The sequence below is a fragment of the Phascolarctos cinereus genome, unplaced genomic scaffold (genome assembly GCF_003287225.1).
Source record: "Phascolarctos cinereus isolate Bilbo 61053 unplaced genomic scaffold, phaCin_HiC Scaffold_5;HRSCAF=322, whole genome shotgun sequence".
Taxonomy (NCBI): Eukaryota; Metazoa; Chordata; class Mammalia; order Diprotodontia; family Phascolarctidae; genus Phascolarctos; species Phascolarctos cinereus.
This window is the reverse complement of record NW_027555958.1, coordinates 385,729,534-385,754,199: the sequence shown is the minus strand read 5'-3', so window position 1 is coordinate 385,754,199 and position 24,666 is coordinate 385,729,534. Positions and strand designations below refer to the sequence as shown.

At 35.6% G+C, this 24,666-nt stretch overlaps 1 protein-coding gene across 6 annotated transcripts in view; it reads left to right on the top strand.

Annotated features, from left to right (window-relative positions):
• NEK7 (NIMA related kinase 7) overlaps window positions 1–24,666 on the top strand; it is a 200,627-nt gene that overhangs the window by 86,453 nt on the left and 89,508 nt on the right. For all 6 annotated transcript variants that reach the window (XM_020971723.2, XM_020971721.2, XM_020971725.2 and 3 more), the window contains 2 exons: window positions 6,977–7,117; window positions 24,196–24,258. In XM_020971723.2, coding sequence (XP_020827382.1) covers window positions 6,977–7,117; window positions 24,196–24,258 — 204 coding nt within the window. The remainder of the gene's footprint in view (window positions 1–6,976; window positions 7,118–24,195; window positions 24,259–24,666) is intronic.

Below are 24,666 nucleotides of genomic sequence, written 5' to 3'. Positions count from 1 at the left end.
TCCTGCCTCTGAAACATACTGTTTGTGAGCCTGTACTAATCACTTAACCTGTCAGTGTCTTAGGTAGTTCTTGAAGACTATAAGTTGCAAAGAAAGCACTGATCTATGTTAGTAGAGAGAGTTTTTTGCCCAGTAGTTCCCTAGAGCTATTCCTTAAATCTATGAAAGTAAACAGTGTGATTAAGTATTCTAATAATTATAAGGATCATATTTATATATTCCTGATGCCAAATGAAATCATATAACCTTTTCCCTATGATTAGCAGTTAAATTCAGCAAATATTAAGTTGCTGCTACGTACTTTATAGTGGCTTAGTGGATAGAGTACTAGGCCTGGAGTCAGAAAGAGCTGAGTTCAAATTCAGCTTCATACAGTTACTTGCTGTGGGACCTTGGGTGAATCACTTAACCTCTGTTTGCCTCAATCCACTGGAGAAGAAAAAGGCAAACCACTCCATTATCTTTTCCAAGAAAACCCGCATGGACAATATTGGTATGCTATGGTCCACAGGGTCATGAAGAATAGGAGATAACTGAATGACTAACCAACAACAACAATGTACAAGACATAACAAAATACTGGCTCTGATTAAAATTCTACATTTCAAGCCCCCATTAATGGTGACCTGATTTTGTTGACATAGATTTGAATTAACATTCCTAGTTACATTTTTCAGATTTTTTTCTGTGCTTACATTCATTTTCAAAGAAAAAGATTTTATTGTTTTCCTATACTTTGAACTCTCAAAGGAAGAAAACCATTACATAAATAATGAATAATAATTACTTTTGACTAATATTCTTGATATTTGTATTGGATCTCTCCCCTTCCCCCTGAGTATTTTATTAAGATGGGAACAATAGGCACAGACTTAAAAGACATGATTTAATGAGGACAGATATAAGCTGTTACACTTCATTTTAAAATTGCATCTCCATAAGTTTAGTCTAGGGGAGCCATCAAATTCAGCTTAGAATGTGATAAAAGACCTGGGAATTTTCAGTTGACTATAAACTTAATCTGGGCCAGTACTGCAACATGGTTGCTAATGAAATAAATGCAACCATAGGTTATATTAGTTGAGAGTTAATGTCCAGATCAAGAGAAGAAAAAGTCCAAATATTCTATGCACTGATCATATAACATCTTTTATATTGGGCTTAGTCCTCAGTGTGACATTTTAGGAAAGACACTGCAAAAATTGACCATATCCAGAAGATTGTGATTGGGATAATTAAAGATTTGGAAATCAGATAATATATGTAATAGTTGAAAAAAAAACTTGGGGTGTTCATGCTGTGAATGAGAAGATTAGAGGGATACTCCATGTTGAAGAGGAATGGAATTATGTATTGTACTTCCATACTGTAGACATAGGACTAATGAGTAGAGAGTATAGGGAAGCAGATGTCAATAAAATATGAAGAAGAATTGTACATATAACATTACTAAAGATAAGCATTTGCAAAAGAAGACTAACATGAAAATAATTGCACTTATGAACTAACTTTGGTTGCTGAGTATAAAGTAGTATAGAATGTCTGTGAAGAACTTGACAATACTCACAGCATATGCTCTTATAGTTGATGATTTAAATGCAATGATGGGAAAAGAAAAATTGGAAAAGCTGAAGACTTATGGCTCTGTATCATAAATACTTTTTTTTGGTCAAAAAAAGAATTGGTAGGCACTGGATATGGCAAGTGCCAAGCAATACCTCCCAGAATGAAACTAATTACATTTTAGTTTATTGACATGAGACTTATCCATACATCAACTGCTGGTAGATAGTCAGATCATCATAGCAGCCCAGAATTCGTGGAAAAACAAGAAAAAAGAACATGAGTGAGAAAAAAGATACGACATACACTTAAAAAGATTTGAGCCTGGGCTGTTCAGTAAGTTATTGAAAATAAAAAATATTAAATGGATAAAAATGACATTAATACTGACTCTAATAAATTCATCCAGAAATTAAAATAATGAGAGTTAATTGTGATGTTAAAGAGGCCAAAAGAGCTCAAAGAGCACTTTAGTCAGAAACATCTCACTTGTCAGATAGTTGGAGATAGCTGTCAAAGACAATATTGGATGTTAAACTGTAAGCTCAACTGTAAAATCTTTCAAAGAATCAACCGAGAAGCTAAAGGCTTAAGCACTTACTATGTGCTAGGTGTGCTATACTAGATACAGGGTATATAAATACAAAGAATGAAACACTTTTTACTATTACTTCTACTCCTATTCCTACTACATGTTTATATGGTACTTTAAGGTTTGCACATAGTTTTATAACTATTGTCTCCTACCCTGGGAAATAGATGCTATTATTATTCCCATTTTACAGTTGAGGAAATTAAGACAAACAGAAGTTAAGCTTATATTCAAACAAGGATGAACGATGGTTATGAGCAGTATCATCTCATAAAGCAGAGGATAGAGCAAGTGCAAAGAAAATGACAACTTGGTGAACCAATTTAACTCTATACTGTCCTCCTCGCTTGAATCCCTACTGCCTTATATTGCCAATTTTGCCAAGTCAAGCCTCAGCCTTGAGTCACTCCCACCATTCATTGCCTACACATGTGCTGTCGAACAAAGGTGGAGAAAATCATGCATCTCTTCTGACTGGGTCCCTTGTAAATTTGTTACACAACCTCAACTGGGCCCTCACTGCTGCTAGGCAATCCTACGCTATCTCCCATATCAACTCACTATACCACTCTTCATAATGGATCTTCTGAGCCTTATGATTAATCCTCAAACTTGCCACGATTCACTCTCCCCTCACTCTCTCAGCTGAGAACCTTGCCTCATAGTCTACAGAAAAAATTTACCATGAACTCCCTCTTAAACTCTCCTCATCTCCAGTGACTTCTACCACTATTTTTTTCCTTCACCAGTGTCTCATGTGAGTGGGGGCCTTACTCTTTACCAAGGTTAACCTCTTTTCTACCAGCACAAGTGATTCCATTCTATCCTGTGTCCTCCAACAGACTGCCTCCTTTATCATCCTTATCTGTCACTTATTTTTAATCTCTCTCTTCTGGCTCCTTTCCTGCTGCCTACAAACATGCTCATTTCTTACCCATCCTGGGGAAGAAAAAAGAAACAAACCTCACTTGGTCTTTCCATCTGTGCTAGTTGTTATTCTGGTTATCTTCTGTCCTTTTGTGGCTGAACTCCTTGAAAAGGACAGCTACAATAGAGCCTTTACTTTCTTTACTTTCACTCTCTTTTTAACCCCTTAAACTATGGCTTTCAACCTTATCATTTCACTGAAATTGCAGATCTCTTAGTTGCCAAATTCAATGGCTTTTTTTCAGTCCTTATTCTTCTTGACCTCTGCAGCCTTCAATGTTCTTGATCACTTTCTCTTCCTTGATAACTCTCTTTTATCTAGGTTTTTGGAAAACTACTTTCTCCTGGTTTTCCTTATACCTATCTGACTATTTCTTTGCTTGATCTCTACCTCCAGTCAGGATCTGTAACTGGTTCTGTCCTGCATCCTCTTCTGTTTTCATTCTGTAGTTGGTGATCTCATCAGCTCCCATGAATGTAATTACCATTTTTATGTTGATGATTCTCAAACCTACCTTTTCTTCCTCAATCTCTCCGCTGGCCTCAGGTCTCACATCTCCAACTGCTTTTCTGATATCTTGAACTGGATGTCTGGTAGACATCTGAAATTCAGTATATTCAAAACAGAACTTATTATCTTTACCTTTCCTAGTCCCTCAGGCTCACAACCTTGGAGTCATCCAGGATACCTCACTATCTCTCATACTTGAGCACCCATTTCCAAACTTTACCAAGACTAGCACTACAACAGCCTGTACGTGGGGCTGCCTGTCTCAAGTCTCTTCTTCACTCCAATCCATTCTCCATTTAGCCACTAAAGTGATTTTCATAAAATGCCAGTCTAATCATGTCACTCTCCTATCTATAAACTTCAGTGACTTCCAGTTGCCTCCTGGAGCAAATTCACAATGCTTTGTTTGGCATTCAAAGCCCTTCATAACCTGTCCCTTCCTGTCTTACACCTTTTTTGTTGTTGCTGTTATCATTCAGTCATTCAGTTGTGTAAGACTCTACATAACTTCATGAACATTATCTGTGTGGTTTTCTTGTAGAAGATACTGGAGTGTTTTGGCATTTCCTTCTCCATTGTGTCCCCATTTTTTTACAGATGAGGAACTGAGGCAAATAGGGGCTAAGTGACTTGCGTAGGGTTATGCGGCTAATGTCTAAGGGCAGATTTGAACTCAGATCTTCCTGAGTCCAGGCCTGTTGTTTACACCTTTCCAACATACTTTATGGTTCTGTGACACTGACCTCCTGGCTATTCCATGAACAAGATGCTTTATCTCAGCCACAGGCATTTTCTCTGGCTGTCCCCAGTACCTAGAATTCTCTTCCTTTTCCATTCTGACTACTGACCTCTCTGGCTTCCATTAAGGCCTAACCAAAATCCCATCTCCTACAGGAAGCCTTCCCCAAATCCCTCTTTAATTCCAGTGCCTTCCCTCTGTTAATTATTCCTTTTAATCCCCTATATATCTTCTTTGTATATATTTGTTTATGTGTTGTTTTCCCCTATTAGATTGTAAGCTCCTTGAAGGCAGGGAGTGTCTTTTGGCTTTTTTTATCCCTGATGCTTAGCACATAGTAGTCTCTTCATAAATGTTTATTGAATTGAATTGAAGTTATCCAGCTAATCAAAGTCATTCCAGGGGCATGCAAGGGTGAAAATGGAAAGAGGACTACAAAAAATGGAGAAAAAATGGAAAATATTTGTAAAAACTACCTCATATATTTTCTCCATCAGGGATAGCAGAATCACAACACTTCAATTTTGACATCACAGTTCCTAAGATGCTTATAGAGGAGATGTGAATGTAATTAGAGAAAACAAAGACAGGAAAAACAGCCAGATTTGACCAAATATATATGAGTTTTGGAAGATATAAGCAAGGTTTTATAAAGATTATTCAGTAGTAGACCACAACTTTACCATCTCATAATTAATTGAAAGATGTAGAAAAAATAAGGTCCCTTTATGATTTTTTTTTTATTGATTAGGAAAAAGTTTTTGAATTGGAACAAAATACTTCCTTACAGGCTCTTCTACCATATAGTTCTCCTTTCCATAATTAAAAGCTTCAAAATTCTTTGGAATATCTAATAATAGAATTAAGTCTGTTCATTGATCCTCTGATAAGCATCAGGTGGGATATAAAACAGTGCACTTGTTCAGTTGTTTAGAGTAGTTTTTGACTCTTTGTGACTCCATTTGGGGTTATCTTGACAGAGATATGAGAGTGGTTTGCCATTTCCTTCTCCAGAAGAGGAAACTGAGGCAAACAGAGTTAAGTTACTTGTTCATGGTCACACAGCTAATAAGTATCTGAGGCTGGATTTGAACTCAGGTCCTCCTGACTCTAGGGCTGGTGCCACTACGCACTGTGCCACCTAGCTGCCCCTAAAAACAGGGAGCTATTTACTCACTAAAGATATTCAACACTTGGCAGAGATACAGTGCAGAGTCTAGGTCAAGAAAGGATTCTCTGTAAATGGTGAGATCCTCCAGATGCTTCTGTTTTTTAGATAATGACATGGCAGATTATATCAAGCCCCAAGATACTGCAGAGCTTCTTTGGGGCAAGTGAGTGGCAAAGTGGATAGAGTACTGGGACTAGAGTCAGGAGGACCTTAGTTTAAATCTAGCCTCAGACACTTTCTAGCTGTGTGACCCTGGACAAATCCCTTAACATCTACTGGCCTCATTTTCCTCATCTGCAATGTGGAGATAATAATAGTGCCTGCCATCCAGGGTTGTTGTGAGGATCAACTGAGCAAATATTTCTAAAGCACTTAGCACGGTGCCTGGCACTTAGTGGGTGTTATATAAATGCTAACTATTATTAGCTATTACCATTATTATTATTATTGAAGAGATCTGTAATCACTTAAAGAATTTGACCGGCCCATCTGCACCAGAAAAATTAAGTTTGTGATTAATAGTCTAGATTTCAAAATGTGTTTGGATAGGCATCCCATAGAGATTTTCCAACAGGGTATATATTTGGGACAGACAGAACAGATGGACAGTTAGGTCCAGAGTTGAAAAGGAAAATAGACTAGGTTGTTTTGAGGAAATTACAAATCTTTTACTGATGCCAAACTTCCTAAGAAAACAAAGAGTCATCTTTTCAACAGTAAGTAACTAGGTTTACTGGTGTTGCTATATGGAAATAAGACATAGAACACTACTGCCTCAGAAAAACTCTGTCATACAGATGGCAATGGAGTAGGTCTCGGGGTGATTAGCTATAACAGATAAGCAAAAGGAACTTCAAAGAAGGATAGATGTAAAGGAAATTATCAAATAATTTTATTTCAGGAAAAGATGGGTTGGTCATGTGACAAAAACAATGAATGATGGGTGGGCAACCAGAGTGTTCTACTTGTGCCCTGGTGATATTGGGAGGAAAGTAAAGAAAGCCTACAGAATCTCGAGTTAACCTGCATCAGACTTTTTGGAAAATATGGACAAGAGATGCATAGAATGGGTAGGCATGGATGAGTAACGATCAGCATATTTGAAGGGAACTTTTGAATCAGTGAGATTAGAGATGTTTGAGTATTTGAATATAAGGACAAAATATCCAGTAGAACTATCAAAGATGAAATAGGGCTTTCCTCGTGCAAGTAATCAACTCTGTCACTAGAGATATTCATGTAGGAGCTTGATGATAATATATCAAGGATCTCATAGAGGGAATTCCTGCATTTGATAGAATATTGGAGTGGATAACCTATAAATTGTCAATGTTATATGGGATAGAATTGTTTTATATCCTTTGAATCAGGATATATCACTTCGATTATATGTTATGTGAGCTATATCATTGAGTTTTCCTTTTATGTATTGTATGGTCTAAAACTTTTTTCCACTTTTTTTTTAAATTACAGAAGGCCTTACGGCCTGATATGGGCTATAATACATTAGCCAACTTTCGAATAGAAAAGAAAATTGGCCGTGGACAGTTCAGTGAAGTTTACAGAGCAGCCTGTCTCTTGGATGCAGTACCAGTGGCTTTAAAAAAGGTGCAGGTAAGAACATTTTTACAGATTAATATAAAGTTATTACATGTGAATAAGAATCAAAATACAAACTTTGAAAGCTCTGGGTTGAATTTAATATATACTTTAAAAAAGCAAGTTGTACATAATAAACCTTCAGTTTCATGTGTAGTCCTTTTTTCCGTTTTACTGTGTATATGCAAATGCCCAGTTGTTTTGATGGTTGGTAAATTCAGAATAAAAATTAAAATTTAAAGATAATTAAAATCTAGGTTTTTTGGAATGGTTGGGAGTCTTATTTTCTCAGAAAGGATCACATTACTATTTAATTTGGAATGTTTAAAAAATATGAATGGCATAGTGATACCTTGATAGAACACCAGTTTCTTTAGTATGAATACTGTTGCCCTTGATATAGAGTGCAGCCACTTCATGCCTTCTCTTGCTTTATTGTTCCTGTGCATGTTTTTTTTTCCTAAATAAATCTTCCACTAAGGATTTATTGATATATTGGAAGCCAACTTCTCATTCTTCTTGTCTCTCAGGGCATTAAGGTATTACCTTGGCTGACTATCATTTGTCATTCTCATCGTGATTATTCTAGTCTTTTCTTGGTCATGTATATCCTCATGTCATTTACATTGTTTCTTCTATTTAAATCTTAATTGGCAACAGGTAGCAGTTGAACTTATTCTGTACATTTCCATTAATGGCCTTTTTAAGTTATCATTTCAACTAATCTCATCTCACATGAGTTATCTGTAAAGCACTTAGCACAATGCCTGGCACATAGTAGACACTTCATAAACACTTGTTCCCCTCCTCTTCTGAGATTGCATTGTGCCATGATTTGGGGGCCACATAATGATATTAGGAAAATATGGCTGTTAAGAATATGGGCTTTAGTTTAAGCAAGCTCTTTGGGTTCATTGAAATCACCTCACAGTTTTTCAAGTGTCATTTCCTCAATTCTTGGACCTAATTTATTAGTCATATGCAATACAACACACACACACACACCACACACACACACACACACACACACATACCCCCCCCCCCAATTTGATGGACTTCTCAACCAGCTGAATGCCGCAGTCTAATCTAAAGATAAGGGCCATTTAAAAAAATCCAATTTGTTTTTCAAGGGTGGATGATTAATCTCTGACATTAATGAGAATTTCAATATAATATTATAGGGTTTGATGCAATTTTGATGATATCATCAATCAATAAGAACATTTTACTACAAATTTATGTTATGTAATCTCAACTGGTCTCTCACTGAAACAAGGAAATCTTATAATACTTCTATAATTGATTTGCCATCCAACTTACAATAGCACCTTTTCATTCTACATCAAGTTTCCTGTGGTATCCATTCCCTCCCCTTTCAGCTGAGGTCCTCTCTTTATACTTTGCTTTAAAAAAATTGAGGCCGTTCATCAAGAACTACTTTTACCCTCCTTCTCATTTCGTATTACTAGGACTTCTTCCCTCGCTGTCTCTTTTACTCCATCTTACATGAAGAGGTGTCCATTTTCCTTGCCAAGGCAAACTGCTCTACATACGCCATCAGTCCCAACTTCTGTCTTTTGCAGCAGATTGCCCCCACTGTGTTTTCTACTTTCAACTTCAGTCTCTCTCTGTCTACTGGCTCCTTCTCTGCTGCCTACAGACATACTCCATGTTTCCCTCACCTCTTTAAAAAAAAAATCTCTGACTTGTTTCTGTCATTCTTTATCTCTCTCTCCTCGACCTCTTTGCTGAATGCCTTGAGTAAACTGTCTATCAGGTGCCTCGGTTCCTATATTCTCACTCTCTGTACTGCAGTGTAGGTTCCAGTTTCACCATTCAACTGAAACTGCTTACCAGAGTTATTAGTGCTCTCTTAATTGCTAAATTTAGTGACTTTGTCTTAATCCTCATCCTTCTTAATCTGTTTGCTGCGCTGGACAATATTGTTTGGCAACTTCTCTTGGATGTTAACTCCTCTCCATGTTTTCATGACATTAATCTCTTCAGGTTCTCCTCTTACCTGTCTAAAGCTCCTTCTCAGTGTCCTTTGATGGATCTTTATCCAGGTCATGCAGCTAACCGTGAGTGTTCCCAAGCCTACTTCTCCACTCTTTTCTGCTTTTCCTTGTCTCCTATCTTACTCTGTGATCTCATTAATTCCTGTGTGCTCAGTTATTTTCTTTTTGCATATGATTCCTAGATATACATCTAAAATATATATACACATATGTATGTACATATTTTTAGATATACACACAGACGTATGTATATTTAAATCAAGGCTTACTCTCTCCCCTGGACTCCAGTACCTAATCACCAGCTGCCTGTAGGACATCTTGAATTGGATGACCCATAGGCATTTCAAACTCAGCATTTCTAAAACAGAACTCATTAGCTTTCTTTTAAAAAAGTTCTAAACTTAAATGTCAAAGAAAAGAGTGCTTCTATGTACTTAGCAAAACACAACAAAGGACTTCTGTAAAACTGAATCTGCAGCTCTGTTGGAGATTCTGTTTGTTTTAAAAAGTAGATGATAAATTCCATGTTACTCTCAAAATTGTCCTGCCAATCTCTGCTCCCCTCTGAATTTTGTTTTTTATGAAATTAGGGAAAAAAACCAAACATTTCAGTGACCTGCTTTTCTTTGATATCACTTTTGCCAATCCTCCCTCATTCCTTAACTCCCTCCTCTGATCAAAAACTGGGAGAAAAAATTAAAAAAAAACCCTTTGTAACAAATAATTATAGTCATGAAAAATCCATACAGTAGTCCTATCAAAACTGTGGATCTTTTTATGTACCTTGAATCCATCTGTGTCACGAGATGGGTAATGTGTTTCATCGTAGGTCTTCTGGAGACCTGGTTGGTCATCACATTCTTAAGCATTAAGGTGTCATGACCTTGTATAAATTGTTCCACTGATTCTGCTCACTTCACTATGAATTGTTTCATTTTATCCAGGATTTCTTTAACTTGTCTCTTTCCTCATTTCTTGTAACATGATAATATTCCTTTATATTCATATATCACAGCTTGTTCAGTCATTCTCCACTTGATGGGTATCTCACTTTGCTTCTAAAAGCTCATTATCTTTTCCCAAAACTCTTCCCTTCTTCCTAATTTTGCTAATACTGTTGAAAGCACTACCATCCTCTTAGTTACCTAAGCTAGGGGTTAGTAAACTATGACTTTTGGGCCAAATGCTGCTCACCCATCTATTTTTGTGTAGTTTTCAAGCTAAGGATGATTTGTACATTTTAAAATAAATGTAATAAGAAATGCAAATGGATAATTTTGGTCACATTAAATTAAAAAGGTTTTGCATGAACAAAACCAATGCAGCCCGGATTAGAAGGAAAAGAGAAAGCTGGAAAACAATTTTTATAGCAAATGTTTCTGATAAAGGCCTCATTTCTAAAATATATGGAGAACTGAATCAAATTTATAGACTACAAGTCATTCCCCAATTGATAAATGCTCAAAGGATATGAACAGACAGTTTTCCATTGAAGAAATTAAAGCTACAAGTGGTCATATGAAAAAATGGTCTAACTACTGATTAGAGAAATGCAAATTAAAACAACTCTGAGGTACCACCTCACATCTATCAGATTGGATAATTTGACAGAAAAGGAAAATGATAAACATTGGAGATGTGGGAAAATTGGAACACTAATGTATTGTTGGTGGAGTTGTAAACTGATCCAACCATTCTGAAGAGTAATTTGAAACTATGCCCAAAGGACAAACAAACTCTGTATACCCTTTGATCCAGCAATACCACTACTAGGTCTGTGTCCCAAAGAGATCATAAAAAAGGGGAAAAGACCCACATGTACAAAAATATTTATAGTAGCTCTTTTTGTAGTGGCAAAGAGTTGGAAATTGAGGGGATGCCCATTAATTGGGGAATGGCTGAGCAAGTTGTGGTATGAATGTAAAGGAATACTATTGTTCTATAAGAAATGATGAGCAGGAGGATTTCAGGAAAACATCGAAAGACATAAATGAACTGATGCTGAGTGAAGTGAGCAGAACCAAGAGAACCTTGTACACAGTAACAGCAACATTGTGAGATGATCCACTGTGATTGACTTAGCTCTTCTCAGAAATAGTGATCCAAGAAAATTCCAAGGGACTCGTGATGGAAAATGCTGACCACATCCAGAGAAAGAACTATGGAGTCTGAATGCAGATTGAAGCATACTATTTTCACTTTTGTTCTGTTTCTTCTTTAACAACATGGCTAATGTTAAAATATGTTTAGCATGTAACACTGTAACCTGAATCAGATTGCTTGCTGTCCTGGGAAGGAAAGGAGAAAAATTTGGAGCTTAGAATCTTACAAAGGTGAATGTTGAAAACTGTCTTTACATGTGATGAGAAAAAAAAATACTCTTAAGGTTAAAACAAATAAATGTAATAAAAATGTACAAACCTTCTTTAGCTTGCAGGCTATACAAAAGCAGGCAGAAATCATTCTTAGCTCGCAGGCCATACAAAAAGAGGCAGCAGGTCAGATATGACCATGAGCTGTATTTTACTGATCCTTGACCTAGGATCTCAACCTTGGTAGCATTGTCTTCACCTGACTTTAACTCAGTGCACATTCCCAATCCATTCTCAAATCATGACATTTCTACCTTCACGGTGTTTCTAACATATATCCTCTTATCTCCACTCACTCATCTACCACCTTAGAGAATGGTATTTACCACCTCTTGCCTGAACTATTGAAATTACATCCTGGTTGGTCTCTCTCTCTCTCTCTCTTAAATCTTCCCCAGCTTTAGTCCTTCTCTGCTGAGCTGCAAAGTGATATTCCTAATGCATAGATCTGACCCTGTGACTTTTCTACTCAATAAACTCAACAAATTGTATGCCTGTTGCCTCCGAGATCAAATATAAAATCCTCTTTGGCATTTAAAACCCTGAGTGCTTCCTACCCTTCTAGTCTTATACTTCACTCATTTCCATGTAGACCATGATCCAGTGACACTAGCCTACTTGCTGTTTCTCACACAGAATACTCTGTCTCCAACTCTGTGCCTTTGCACTGGCTATCCCCTATGCCTCCAATATTCTTCCTCTCACCTCTGCTTCCTAGTTTTAATACTCAGTGTAAATCGTGCCTTCTTTGGGAGGTCTTACCCAGTTCACCTGGCTGTTAGTGCCTTACCTCTGAGATTATCTTCCATTTATAGTACAGATATCTTGCATGTATGTATGTATTATCTATTTTTTTCAAACATTGCTTATTACTTTAGAGTATGAGCTCCTTAAGGACAGGGAGGTGTACTTGGCAGAGGGCCTATCACATCATAAGCACTTAAATGTTGACTGACTGACCTTAGGCTATGTATCTTTTGGGTAGCTAGTTTATCTTCAGTAAATATGTTTTCCTCTTTAATGCCTCACTGATGTCAGTCTTTATGGGTTTTCTGTGTGAAACTGCTGCTGTGATTGCCTTTGCTATATGATCATATTTTATGATTTGATCTTTGAGGAGAGTCTTCATGGCTGTGTATTGTTCTTCTGAGTCAGTGGCTACAGTGAACTCATATATAGTATTTTTTTCTAATTTATAGCCAATTGTATAGTTATAAACCTGTTATCAAATGCGGAAAATAAATTGTGAAAGCCTCAATATTTCTTTCTATTGAGGGAGCTAGGTGGTATAGTAGATGGAGTGTTAGACTTGGAGTCAGGAAGACCTGAGTTCAAATCCTGCTAACTTGAAACTTGCTGTGTGATTCTGAGCAGATCACTTAACCTTGGCCTGCTACAGGTGCTGTAAAGTGGGAATAATAATAGCACCTATCTCCCAGTGTTGTTATAATGATAAAATGAGATAATATTTAGAAAACACTTTTACAAAACTTAAAGCATTACCATTATCAATGTTAGTTATCATTCATGATTATTTAATAAAAGTAACAAAACAGTCATATGTATATGAACTCACTGATATTTTCTTGGGATAATAGCACTAAAATATTTTCTTTTGGGAATATATTCCCTCTTTGAAATATAAGAATATTTCATGAGACGTATGCTTTCTATATTGTGTTGACTGCAATGTAGATTTCTTTTCTGTGTCCTTAAGTCTTTCTACTTTTCTTGACCTTATTTTCCTTTTTCTTTTATTTTCCTTCACATAGCACATTGAATAATGAAGCCTTTGGGTCTTAATGTGATGTTGATAGATCTATTACCATGCCTTATATTTTTATATGTTTAATTTTTTTTTAATGCCCAGAACACATTGTGAGTGCCTTATAAAGAATGCTTGACTGTCTTCCTCCCAGTTTCATTACAGATGCTCTGGAAATCATATGGCATAATTGGATTGAAATCCAAGCCCAGCATAGATTAGTTTTCTTCTTATGTGCTTTGTTTACTTTGTGAGGCCTCTTATTCTCCTCCTTTATTTTCTGAATAAGCATGTATGTACTCCATGCCAATGTTGCCCTTGCCTGTAAGGTCTTTCTACTTAAGATGTTAGATAATTTCTTAGTAAGGCAATTTCTTTTCTATTTTCTTCTTTGCTATAGTGACTGTTTTACATTGGCTAAAGTTCTTTGGAAAATGGTCAAGGATTGTAAAATCAGAGCTGGAAGTCACTTTACACGTTTTTGAGTCCAAACTCCCGTTTTGCAGATGAGAAAAATGGGGTACAGAAGATTAAGAAACTTGCTCAGGGTCATACAGCTTTTGTTTTTACATTTCCTTAATTTCTAGATGCTCTTCTCACTTTCCTATCCATCAAACTATAACTTAGAATAAAGAATTTTTAAAAAGAGGAGAAAAAAGTTCATCAAAACTAACTGGCACATCACTGACTATACATGCAGTGTTTCACACTTATAGTTCCCCTATCAAAGAGATCAAAGAAAAAAGGAAAAAGACTTATATGTACAAAAATACTTATAGCAACTCTTTTATTGGTGACAAAGAATTGGAAATTGAGGAAATGTCCATCAACTGGGGAATGGTTGAACAATTTGTGACATATGATTGTGTGGGAATACTATTGTGCTAGAAGAAAATGACGAGGGAGATGGTTTCAGAAAAACATGGGAAGACCTATGTGAACTGATGCAAAGTAAAATGAGCAGAACCAGGAGATCATTACGCAGTAACAGCAATATTATAATGATGATCAACTGTGAAAGAGTTAGCTACTATGATCAATACAATGATCCAAGACAATTCCAAAGGACGCATGAGAAAAAATGCTGTTCACTTCCAGAGAGAGAGTTGATGATCACTGAGTGCAAATTGAAGTGTAATCTTATCACTTTCTTTATTTTTCTTAATCTTTTTCCAATGTGACTAATATGAAATATGTTTTGCCTGATTCCATGTGTATAATTGACGTATTTCTTGTCTTCTCAGTGAATGGAAGAGCGTCTAGGGAGAATTCAGAACTCGAAATTAAAAAAAATGCTAAAAATAAATAATTTTTAAAAATAAAAAAGAAGGTAGTAAAATGCATTTTTTCTTGTCTCTTTTTTGGTGCCAAGCTTTATTGTTATAATTATACAGCATTCAGTTGTATTTTTTGTTGCTGTTTCCATTTTTATGTTATAGTCTTTAATTATATTGTTTTCCTAGTTCAACATTTCACTCTGCATCAATTTATATCATTCTGACAGATGCATGATCTTTCAACCATCTTTGAGTATAGTTTAACAATCACATCTGCCATTTATTTCAGTACCCTAGAATGTAGTTCTTCTGGGCTAAGTGACTTGACTTGAATGATTCAAAGAAAGTAGGGTACTCTCCTTTCTCATCTTGATTTTTAACTTCCTATTATTCCCCATTTCCCCCTTTTTTTGTTTCATCCTTTTCAACCCAAGGCAAACAGTTCAGCAAGTATCCTTCTCTTTGATATAGTAATATCAAAGGTGATAACAGCATTCCATATTGACCTCAGATTATTCTGAACTCTAGTAGTCCTGACACAAGCTCCTAGAGCAGTCTATGAGATCATTAGAAATCTTTGGAAATAGAAAGTGCAGCTTCATCTAAGCTAAATTAAGGAATGATTTTTCATCTTACAAAAAGTTTGTCAATAAACAAGTACATGCTGTGTTTCTATTGTATTGTGTACTGGGGACAAACAATCTACCCTTCCCTCCTCCAAAAAAAAGTTTGGGTTGTTTCTGCCCTTATGAGTTGGATAAACCATTTGAAACCATTAAAATGAAGTAGAAAACTGCATGGTGTTCAAAGAAAAAAGATCATTATGGTTTTAAATAGTTAGGGAAAACTATGTAGATTATTTATGTAGTATTATTTAAAAAAAAGTCAACATAGCTTCATAGTATCAATAAGAAAAAGAACAGCCCGTATTTAATATGGTACTTTAAGACTTGGAAAATGCTTTCAAATATTATTTCATTTTATCTTCACAAAAATCTTTGTAAGTGCTATCATTATTATTATCCTCATTTTACAGATAAGGAGACTGAAGTAGAGGTTAAGTGAAGTGGCCAGAGTCACATAGCTAATGTCTAAGGTTAGATTGCAACTCCTATCTTCCTGACCCCAGGTCCAGGGTTCTGTGCGTTGTGCTGCTGCTTCTCTTATTCATCAACACCAGGTCATGCCACACTAATTTTCCTTCCTTTTTTGAGTCAGTTATTAAACTAGTCAATCAGGAAAATGCTTTAGATAGTTTATATATTATTCCCTAATTAAGTTTTTAAGAAATATTATCTTATACAACATTTCATCTTTTTTTTTTAAACAAGGTCATAATTAAATGGAAAGATTGTAAAAATTGTCAGTACTTGGGCCACTGCTGTCTCCAAGGTTACCAACAACCTCTTAATTGCTAAGTCCATTTGCCTTTTCTCTTCTCTTCTTCTTGAGCCTTTTCAACTTTAAACCCTTTTGACTCCCTCTTCGATATTCCCTCCTTTCCCTTGACCTTCATGACACTGCTCTCCTGGCCCTGCTGTTTAATTGTTGCTTCTCAATCTTCTTTGTAGGATCATCATCACTGTCATGCTCTTTTATTGGCAAAAATACTGAAATGGTTTACCATTTCTTTCACCAGCCCATTTTACAGATTAGGAAACAGAGGCAAACAGGGTTGAGTGACTTTCCCAGGGTCATGCAGCTATATGAGGTTGAATTTGAACTCAGGTCTTCTTGATTTCTGGCCTGATGCTCTATCTACTCTGCTGCCTAGGTGCCCCAAATTGACATTTACAGGGCAACATAAAGTTGGCAAAGTACTCTTCCTATATATAGTTCTGTCTTGTCTGTGGCTCTGGTTTTAGTTCTGACTCTTTGATCAGAGAATCTGGACTTGATTCTTGGCTCTGGCACTAACCACCTCTGTGATCTTGAGCAAATAACTCCTCTGTGTTTCATTTCTTTCTCTATGCAATGAAGGCATTGAAGATCTCCAAAATCCCCTGCAGCTCTAAATCTGTGATCCTGTGATCTCATTTGACTGTCACAGAATCTTTGTGAATTGGCAGTACAGATATTTTTATCCCCATCTAGTAGATGAGGAAACCAAGGCTCAGAGTTCTTAAAGTGATTTTTTTTCCATTGTCATATAGCTAGTTAATATCAGAGTCAGGATTTGAAGAGAGAGGCCTCTTCCTGACTAATAGGATCATAGATAGAGAGCTAGAAAGGACCTCAAAGGCCAGCCATGTCTGGCTTTTTGTCTCTTGCTCCATGCTGCCTTAAGACATAGTAGGCTTTCTCAGTCAATAAGCATTTATTAAGCATTGCTGTGTGGTAGGCACTGTTCTAAGGACTAGGGAAAGGAGAAACAGTCCCTGCCCTCAAGGAGCTCACAGTCTGATAGAGACAACATGCAGATAACTATGTACAAATAAAAGAGATAGATGTAGATATCTGAATATATATATATGATAATAGCCAACATTTATATAATGCTTATGACGTACCAGGCACTGTGCTAAGCACTTATAATTATTTTCACATTTGGTTCTCACAACAGCACTGAGAGGTATATATTATTATTATCCACATTTTATAGATGATGAGACTGAGGCAAACAGGGGTTAGTTGATTTGCCCAGGGTCACACAGCTAATAAGTGTTTGAGATGGGATTTGAACTCAGATCTTCTTGAGTCCAGCCCTATCTACTGCATCACGTAGCTGCCTCATATGTGGATATAGCCATGTATGTAGAAAGAGGGTGTGTGTGTGTGTGTGTTGCTAAATCGGAGGTAATCTCAAAGGGAAAGCACTAGCATTAAGGGAGTGGGAAAAGGCTTCTTACAGAAGGATTTTAGCTGAGATTTGAAGGAAGTCATTCATTCACTGGCAAAAGCCTTTGATTTCCAGAGTCACCTCTATGTAAAATGAGGTATGGAAATAGAACATTGGTAGAGGACTGTACCATTAGAATGCATACATGCACACCCACACACCCAGTACTTTGATTTATTTTTGTATTCCGATCCCATGCATTTCGTATTTAGTATCATGTTAAATTTACCTTTGTAAAGAAACTGTTAAGGGACAGTATAAAATATTCAGAAAGAGAAATGATACTTTCATTTGAATGGAGGTTAATTGCCGCCACTATAACTGCTTTCCTAACTTAAAGATGTTCAGTCTCCATCTAGGTTTCAGGATAATGGCCAGAGCTTGATCATAATGCTTTATGCATATCCTTGATATTTATTAATGTTTACTTGAATTTGGGAATGTCAGAGGTAAATTGCTAAATTATGGTGAAGTTGTATATTGGGTTTATTATGAGAGTCTTATTTCTTCATGTTTTCACATGTGATTAAAGAGAAGGAAATTATGGGTGTTAATTTCATGTATGACTCATGGTATTACTTTAATTTGCTTATAAACTGCTGGTGACTTTACACAGCCCTTCCTCACTTAAAATCCACTTTAATGGCATGTCATGGCATCACCTCCCTGATGTCATGGTCTTCTTTGAGAACTAAGGACAATCAACAAATTGCAAAGCCAAGTATTCAGTTACTTTAAAAAATATTTATAGTAGTTACCAACTGTGTTTCATAGCTTTTATCAGCCTTATCATGTAATTCTTATTGACTTCCTTTGGAACAATTTATTGTTATTTTAAGTACCTAAAAATTAGGAGGATTTTTAATAGTTATCCATAAATGGCATAATAGTAGTGAGAAAAGTTGGATTCAGCTATTAAATTATAATGTAAACTGTAGAAGGTTTTATATTGTTCTTTTAAACAGATACCGTAGATTTTGTCCAAAAAATTTTTTAAAATCTCCTGAACTAATTCTTTTGTATACTAAAAACCAATTTCTAAATGCCTGCAAATATAGTAAGCTTGTTAATTTAACTCTTTATTCCAAATGAATGAGGGTTAGATTTCTCTAATTAGTAGAAAATTACCACGTAAATCAGCATTGTGACATCCCATATAGTGGAAAGAACACTAGGCTTGGGAGTCAGGAGACATGGATTTGAATCCTGTCTCTGATACTTAATAGTTTTGTTGTTTATGGGTAAGTTAAGTTATTTAATCTTTCTGAGGCTCAGTTTATTTTCAGATTTATAATAAAACTTTTTTGTAGCCATAGACTTAGAAAATTATTACATGTTATTTGTCATATCAAAGTTAATGTAACTTCACATTAATACTATTATAAATTCTTTGTGTACTTAAGTCCCCTCCCACATACTCTACAATCTGGTGACACTGTTCTCTCACAAGACACTTCATCTCCCTAGTCTGTGCATTTTCACTGGTTGTCCCTCTTGCTTTAAATGCTCTTCCTCCTGCCTTCCCTGGCTTCCTTCAGCTCTCAGCTAAAATCCCACTTTCTGCAGGAAGTCTTTTCCAGATTGTTTAGTTTAGCAGTGTTTGACATTTAGTAGGCACTATGTAAGTATTTATTCCTTTCATCCAATTTAACCTACATATGTTTTCCCCCATTAATCTGTGAGTTCCTCAAGGGCAAGGTTTTTTTTTTTATCTTTCTTTCTATATGCAGCCCTTAGTATAGTATCTGGCACTTTGTAAGTTAATAGATGCTTGTTGACCTGACTTGATGGTTTGACATGTACTTTTTAGTTAATATTGTTAGAGAATCATCAATGATAATATCAAAAGCCATCAGTCATTAAATAAGTATCAATAACAATTGCATTAAAGTAAAATCAAGATGTATCTCTTATTTGTTAAGGGTGAAGGGTTATTAAAAAGCTGTACTTTAACTATACTTTAAGGTGTGATAAATGCACTAGAAGGAAAAACATAGTACTTTAAGTTGCCAGTTATAGAAAAAGTTAGAAGACCCAATCAACCACCTTGGTTTTTAAATCAGATGACTTTTGTGAGGGATTGTTTATGAAGTTCTCACATTGGAGGTGCTCCAAGTTTTATAGATCACAAAATCCCAATGGTTAATAAATGATGCTTTTACTTATTTTTGAAAGAAATTAGCTTTGAACCTTTAATTTATGGTTAGGAATGACATGACTTAAAGATCCAGTACTTTTTTTTGTCTTGACTTGTTGGCCAAGACAGGTAAAGAAAATATATAATATGGAATGCCAGTGAGAATCAATTCAGATGTCTTCAGATTTTAGTTTGATTCTACTTGTGATCAAATATTCTTGAATATAGTATTTAGGCCTGGAAGGAACCTTATAAATCATCTAGTACAACACTTTGATTTTATATATATAAAAGAAATATAAACCCCAGAAGAAGAGTGGAATAACCTGCCTCAGCTCACAGAGGTATTAAGTAGTGGAGCTGAGATTCAAACTGTGTCTTGACTGCAAAGTCACTATGACATGTCACTGCTGCTCCTATTGCATCCATAGCCCTGCTTTTCTGAACAAATTTTATAAAATAGGTTCTGCAACTTAAAAATAGAACCTGGTTGTGGTTAAAGGATATGAGCAAATAATTCTCAAAAGAGTTGTAAACTATTAATTGTGTGAAATATTGTTCCAGTAACTAAAAACTATAAATCAAACAACCTAAGAATTTACCTCACACCTATTCCCACACAAAAGGTGGGAAGAGTCAATGTTGGAGGGATAGTGTAAAGATGGATACATTAATGCATTGTTACATGGATTAGTACAACCCTTCTACAAAGTAATTTGTAATAATGAAAATAAGGTGATTAAAATGTTCATATCTTTTGACCCAGAGATTCCGCTGCCTGGCATATACACCAAAGCATTCCCAAAAGGATGATTTTTTTTTTAAAAAGGCTCTATATACAGCAAAATATCATAGCAGCCTTTTGGTTTTAGCAAATAAATAACTGGAAACAAAGTAGAGTCCATTGAGTAGGGAATGGCTAAACAAATTGTGATGCATGAATGTAATATAATATTACTGTGCTGTTGAGGTAAATTTGATGAATACAGAGAATCATGGAAAGACTTATGTAAACTAATGCAGAGTGAGGTGAACATAGTATACACAATGAATTCAACACTGTAAATGGAAAGAACCACAAAACAATGGAAGTGAATGTTGCAGAGTTACAAAGAACTAGCTTGGCTCCAAATAAGAGATATGAGAAGGCACTACTATTTTGTCAAAATAAAGGGGTCCACATAAGTGCACTGTTGCATTTATGCCAGATTTTGTTTCTATACTGATTAATTTTGCTGATTTTTTTTCCTTTCCTTTTTTTTTCTTTTTTAAATCTTTGTTAAAAGGGATGAATCTCTGGAAGGAGCAAAGGAGCATGGGGGAAATTTAGAAGATGTAAGGAGAAAAGATAGTACAAATTTATTTTTTTAAAAGTAGAATATTGTAGTGATACTGAAGAAGACCCAAGTATCTGTAGAATTTTTATTGTCATAGGATGTAAGCTTCTTGAGTTTTTTATTGTTTTTCCATTTCCATTAATCATTGTATGTTGTTTTTTTCTGTTTCTGCTTGTCAGTAAATCAGTTCATTTAAATCTTCATATCTGTTATTTCTTGCATTGTTTCTTGCTTCCAGAATGGCTGGTAACTAACTGCTCTTAATGTTTTCTATTTATGTTCATTTTCTTTGCCTTTAATGTTTTCTGAAGAAGTGTTATTACAGTAACAATTTGACATCTTTCAGGAATGAATTATTTCACTAAATGGATTTTCCAGGTAACTGAAATTTTCCCCTTTAAATACCAAAAATTATTCTATTTTGATAGAAATATTTCCAAAATAAGTTACTCCTTCCTGGAAGAGATTACATATAAATTGTCTTTCTTGAAAAATTATCAACATCCCTCTGAGAAGTTACTTTGCTATACTTTGTAATTACAACAGTAACTCCTTGTGGAGTTATTGAGGTATATAAGGTTATATCTCTATATTAAATGGCACCAGATTTTTCTGCTGACATATAGCTCTTTCTTGTCCTACTGTCAGCTGTCACTTCTCTATTTTTGATGTGTCTTTTCTTCTAATCTATTGCTGTATTTCAGATAAAATTGACCAACCTGTAAGCCTGATAGTGACTTTACCTTTCTTTTGGCATAAATTCCATGGGTTTTATGACAACTATATGCTGTCCTAAAACTTTTTTATTTAATTTTGGGAGTTCTCAAGCTGTGGTTCATGAACTTTCTTTTTTTGTTGTTTTTGAAATTTTAGTAACTGTATTTCAGTGTAAGTGGTTTCTTTATAACTCTATGTATTTTGCTGTTTTATGCAGCTAGGCAGCGCAGTAGATACAGCACTGGTCCTGGAATTAGGAAGATCTGAGTTCAAATCCAGCCTCAGACATTTATTGGCTTTGTAAACTTGGGCAAATCACCTAACCTCTCAGTTTCTTCATCTGTAAAATGGAGATAATAATAGCACTTGAGTTGTTGTTGAGGATTCAATGAGATAATTGTAAAGGGAATAACACAATGCCTGGCACATAGTAAGTGCTATGTAAATTTTTTTTGCTGTTGTTGTCGTTGTTATAATTATTATGTGTTTAAAAACATTCCAAGAAGGGGGTCCATAGGCTTTACCAGATTGCCCGAGGGGTCCATGACACGAAAAATGTGGGGGGAAAAAACTCAAACAACTCTGGTTTATCTCCTTGTGTGTGTTTGTGTTCAGGATTGTTGAAATAGCTGAATTGTGACCTCTGAACATTTAGAATATTACAATATTTATTGCTCTTGCCTCTTTTCCTCCTTTTTATATCAGAGAACTGTAAACCTAGAAGGAAGTTTTAGTTAATCTAGTTTACATAATTTTTCACACCACTTGCCATTTCCAGACCCCCCTTGTTCTATCACTTTCTCTAAGGAACTCAGTTCCATTTAACAAACAGTTTAAGTGCCTACTGTGTACAGGGTGGTGTGCTTTGTGCTAGGGGCACAAAGATGATGCCATGAAGTTGCTTAATCTAATGGGATAAGATAATTAAGTACACAAATATATATTTACAAGGTGAAATGTAAAAAGGACAAACAGGGTGACTGGAACAGTGCTACTGAAATTATAGAGGAAAGTTTATTTTCAGCTGCAGAGGTCAGCTGAGCCTTGAAGGAAGAAGAGAAACATATCAGTAGGCAGAGAGATAACTCTACCATTGTATGATCTTGGGCAAATCTCTGAACTTGTTTTGGGCCTCACTTTCTGCAACTGAAAATGTTTGAACTGGGGGTCTTTTACAATCCCTTTTATTTATAAACATGTGCTCCTATAATTTCACAACATCTTACTGTGCCACCTTTTCTTGCTCTTGTCATCTGTTGACATTTCTCCCACCTTCCTTCAGTGAGTTTGGCACCTGACAGCCTTCCCATTCAGCTCCTTCCCTGGTAATCATTTTCACATATCCGTTTCAATTCTCTGACCTCAGCTTCTGTTTCAGTCATCCACTGATGGTTATATCTTAGACCTCCCCCATCATTTGGAAATGTTGTACCTTCAAGATTTCTGAATCTGAAGTTCTGGTCCCTGTTCTCTTTCTTTGACTGCTTTAGATATGTGTTTTTCTCTTCACTCATATCACTATCATTCCAGGTCAGGCCCATGTCACCTCTCACACAATTTATTTCAATAATTTTCTAATTGGTCTTCTTGCTTCAAGTCTCCCCTCTATGTTTTAGCCATACTGACCTCCTTCTTGTTCCTCACACATTATATTCCATCTCCCATCTCTATACCTTTGTACTAGCTATTCCCCATGCCTGGAATGCTGTCTATCTTTATTAAGGTTTCTTTTCATCTATAACTATATGTCTCATTAGGAATATTCTATGCAGATCTTTGGAATTTAAGACCTAAATAAAGAAAACTTTAACTTTGTTTTTCATTTTCACTATTAAATATCTTTAGGATTAAGCAATCTAGGATTATAAACTTAGAGGCAGGAAGTGCCTTCTTAGAGGTCATCTTGTCTAAACCTCTCATTTTACAGAGAAAGGTATTAAGGTCTGGAAAGGTTGATGATTTACCCAAAGTCACATAGGTGGTAAATGGCAGAACTGGGATTTGAATCTGCCATCTGTCTTAAAATGTTGCACTAGTCAAAACAGCTTAGTGGTAGAAGGTGTTATTGCATATTCAATCCAACAAGCATTTACTGTGAATTACTAGGTAAACTAAAGTAAAAGCTAATACAATCCTTGTTGCTGAGACACTCTTAAGAATTTTTTTGGGCATGTATACAAATAAATATACTAACAGTGTGATAGGGACAAAAAGATATGCAAGTTCTGGGAAAATTTGAAAGAGATAACAATTTTAACTGGGGAATAAGAAGAGAGACTAGGAAAGTTTTATGGAGGAAGTAGCAAGCTTTCAAGGAAGAAAAGGATTTTACTAGGCAGAAATATACTTTCCGGACTTGGTAAGTGGCCTGTACATGTATACAGAAGGGCAACATATGATGATAATAAAGCGGTTAGCTGGGCTGGAATGTAGATTGCATGAAAAACTTAAGTAAAATTGGAAAGGTAGGTTAGAGCTAGATTATGGAGAACACTAAATACCAAGTTAAGGAGTGTATGCTGCAACAATCAGAATTATACATAAACTATAACTGCCTGTGCATATCATCTTGATCCATGTTTAGTTGGTATTCATTTTAAAATATTTTCATCTTTTTTCCTTTTTAAATAGATATTTGATTTAATGGATGCCAAGGCTCGTGCTGACTGCATCAAAGAAATAGATCTCCTTAAAGTAAGTACTACATAAAAATTTGAAAATGTTTTACTATATTGACAGCAGGGGTTAATTATAACATATTTGTAAGGCTAGATTTGAAAAAACCCTATTATGCTAAATATAATTATGGTAATAATTTTAGGATTGAGAGATATAAAGAGAGATTTCTTAGTCCAATTCCTTTATTTTATAGATGAGGAAAATGAGGCCTTAAAAGTTGTGACTTGCTTAGGTAGTAAGTAGCATAGCCAGTATTTGAACTGAGGTCTTTCCCCCCACACACACAAATCCAGTTCCATCTTTATATAATGAAAAGCGTTCCAAGATATAATTAATAGGCTAATTGTTTCAAGGGTAGATAGGTGGCACAATGGATACAGTGTTGGGCCTAGAGTCAGGAAGACTCATCTTCTGGCCTCAGAC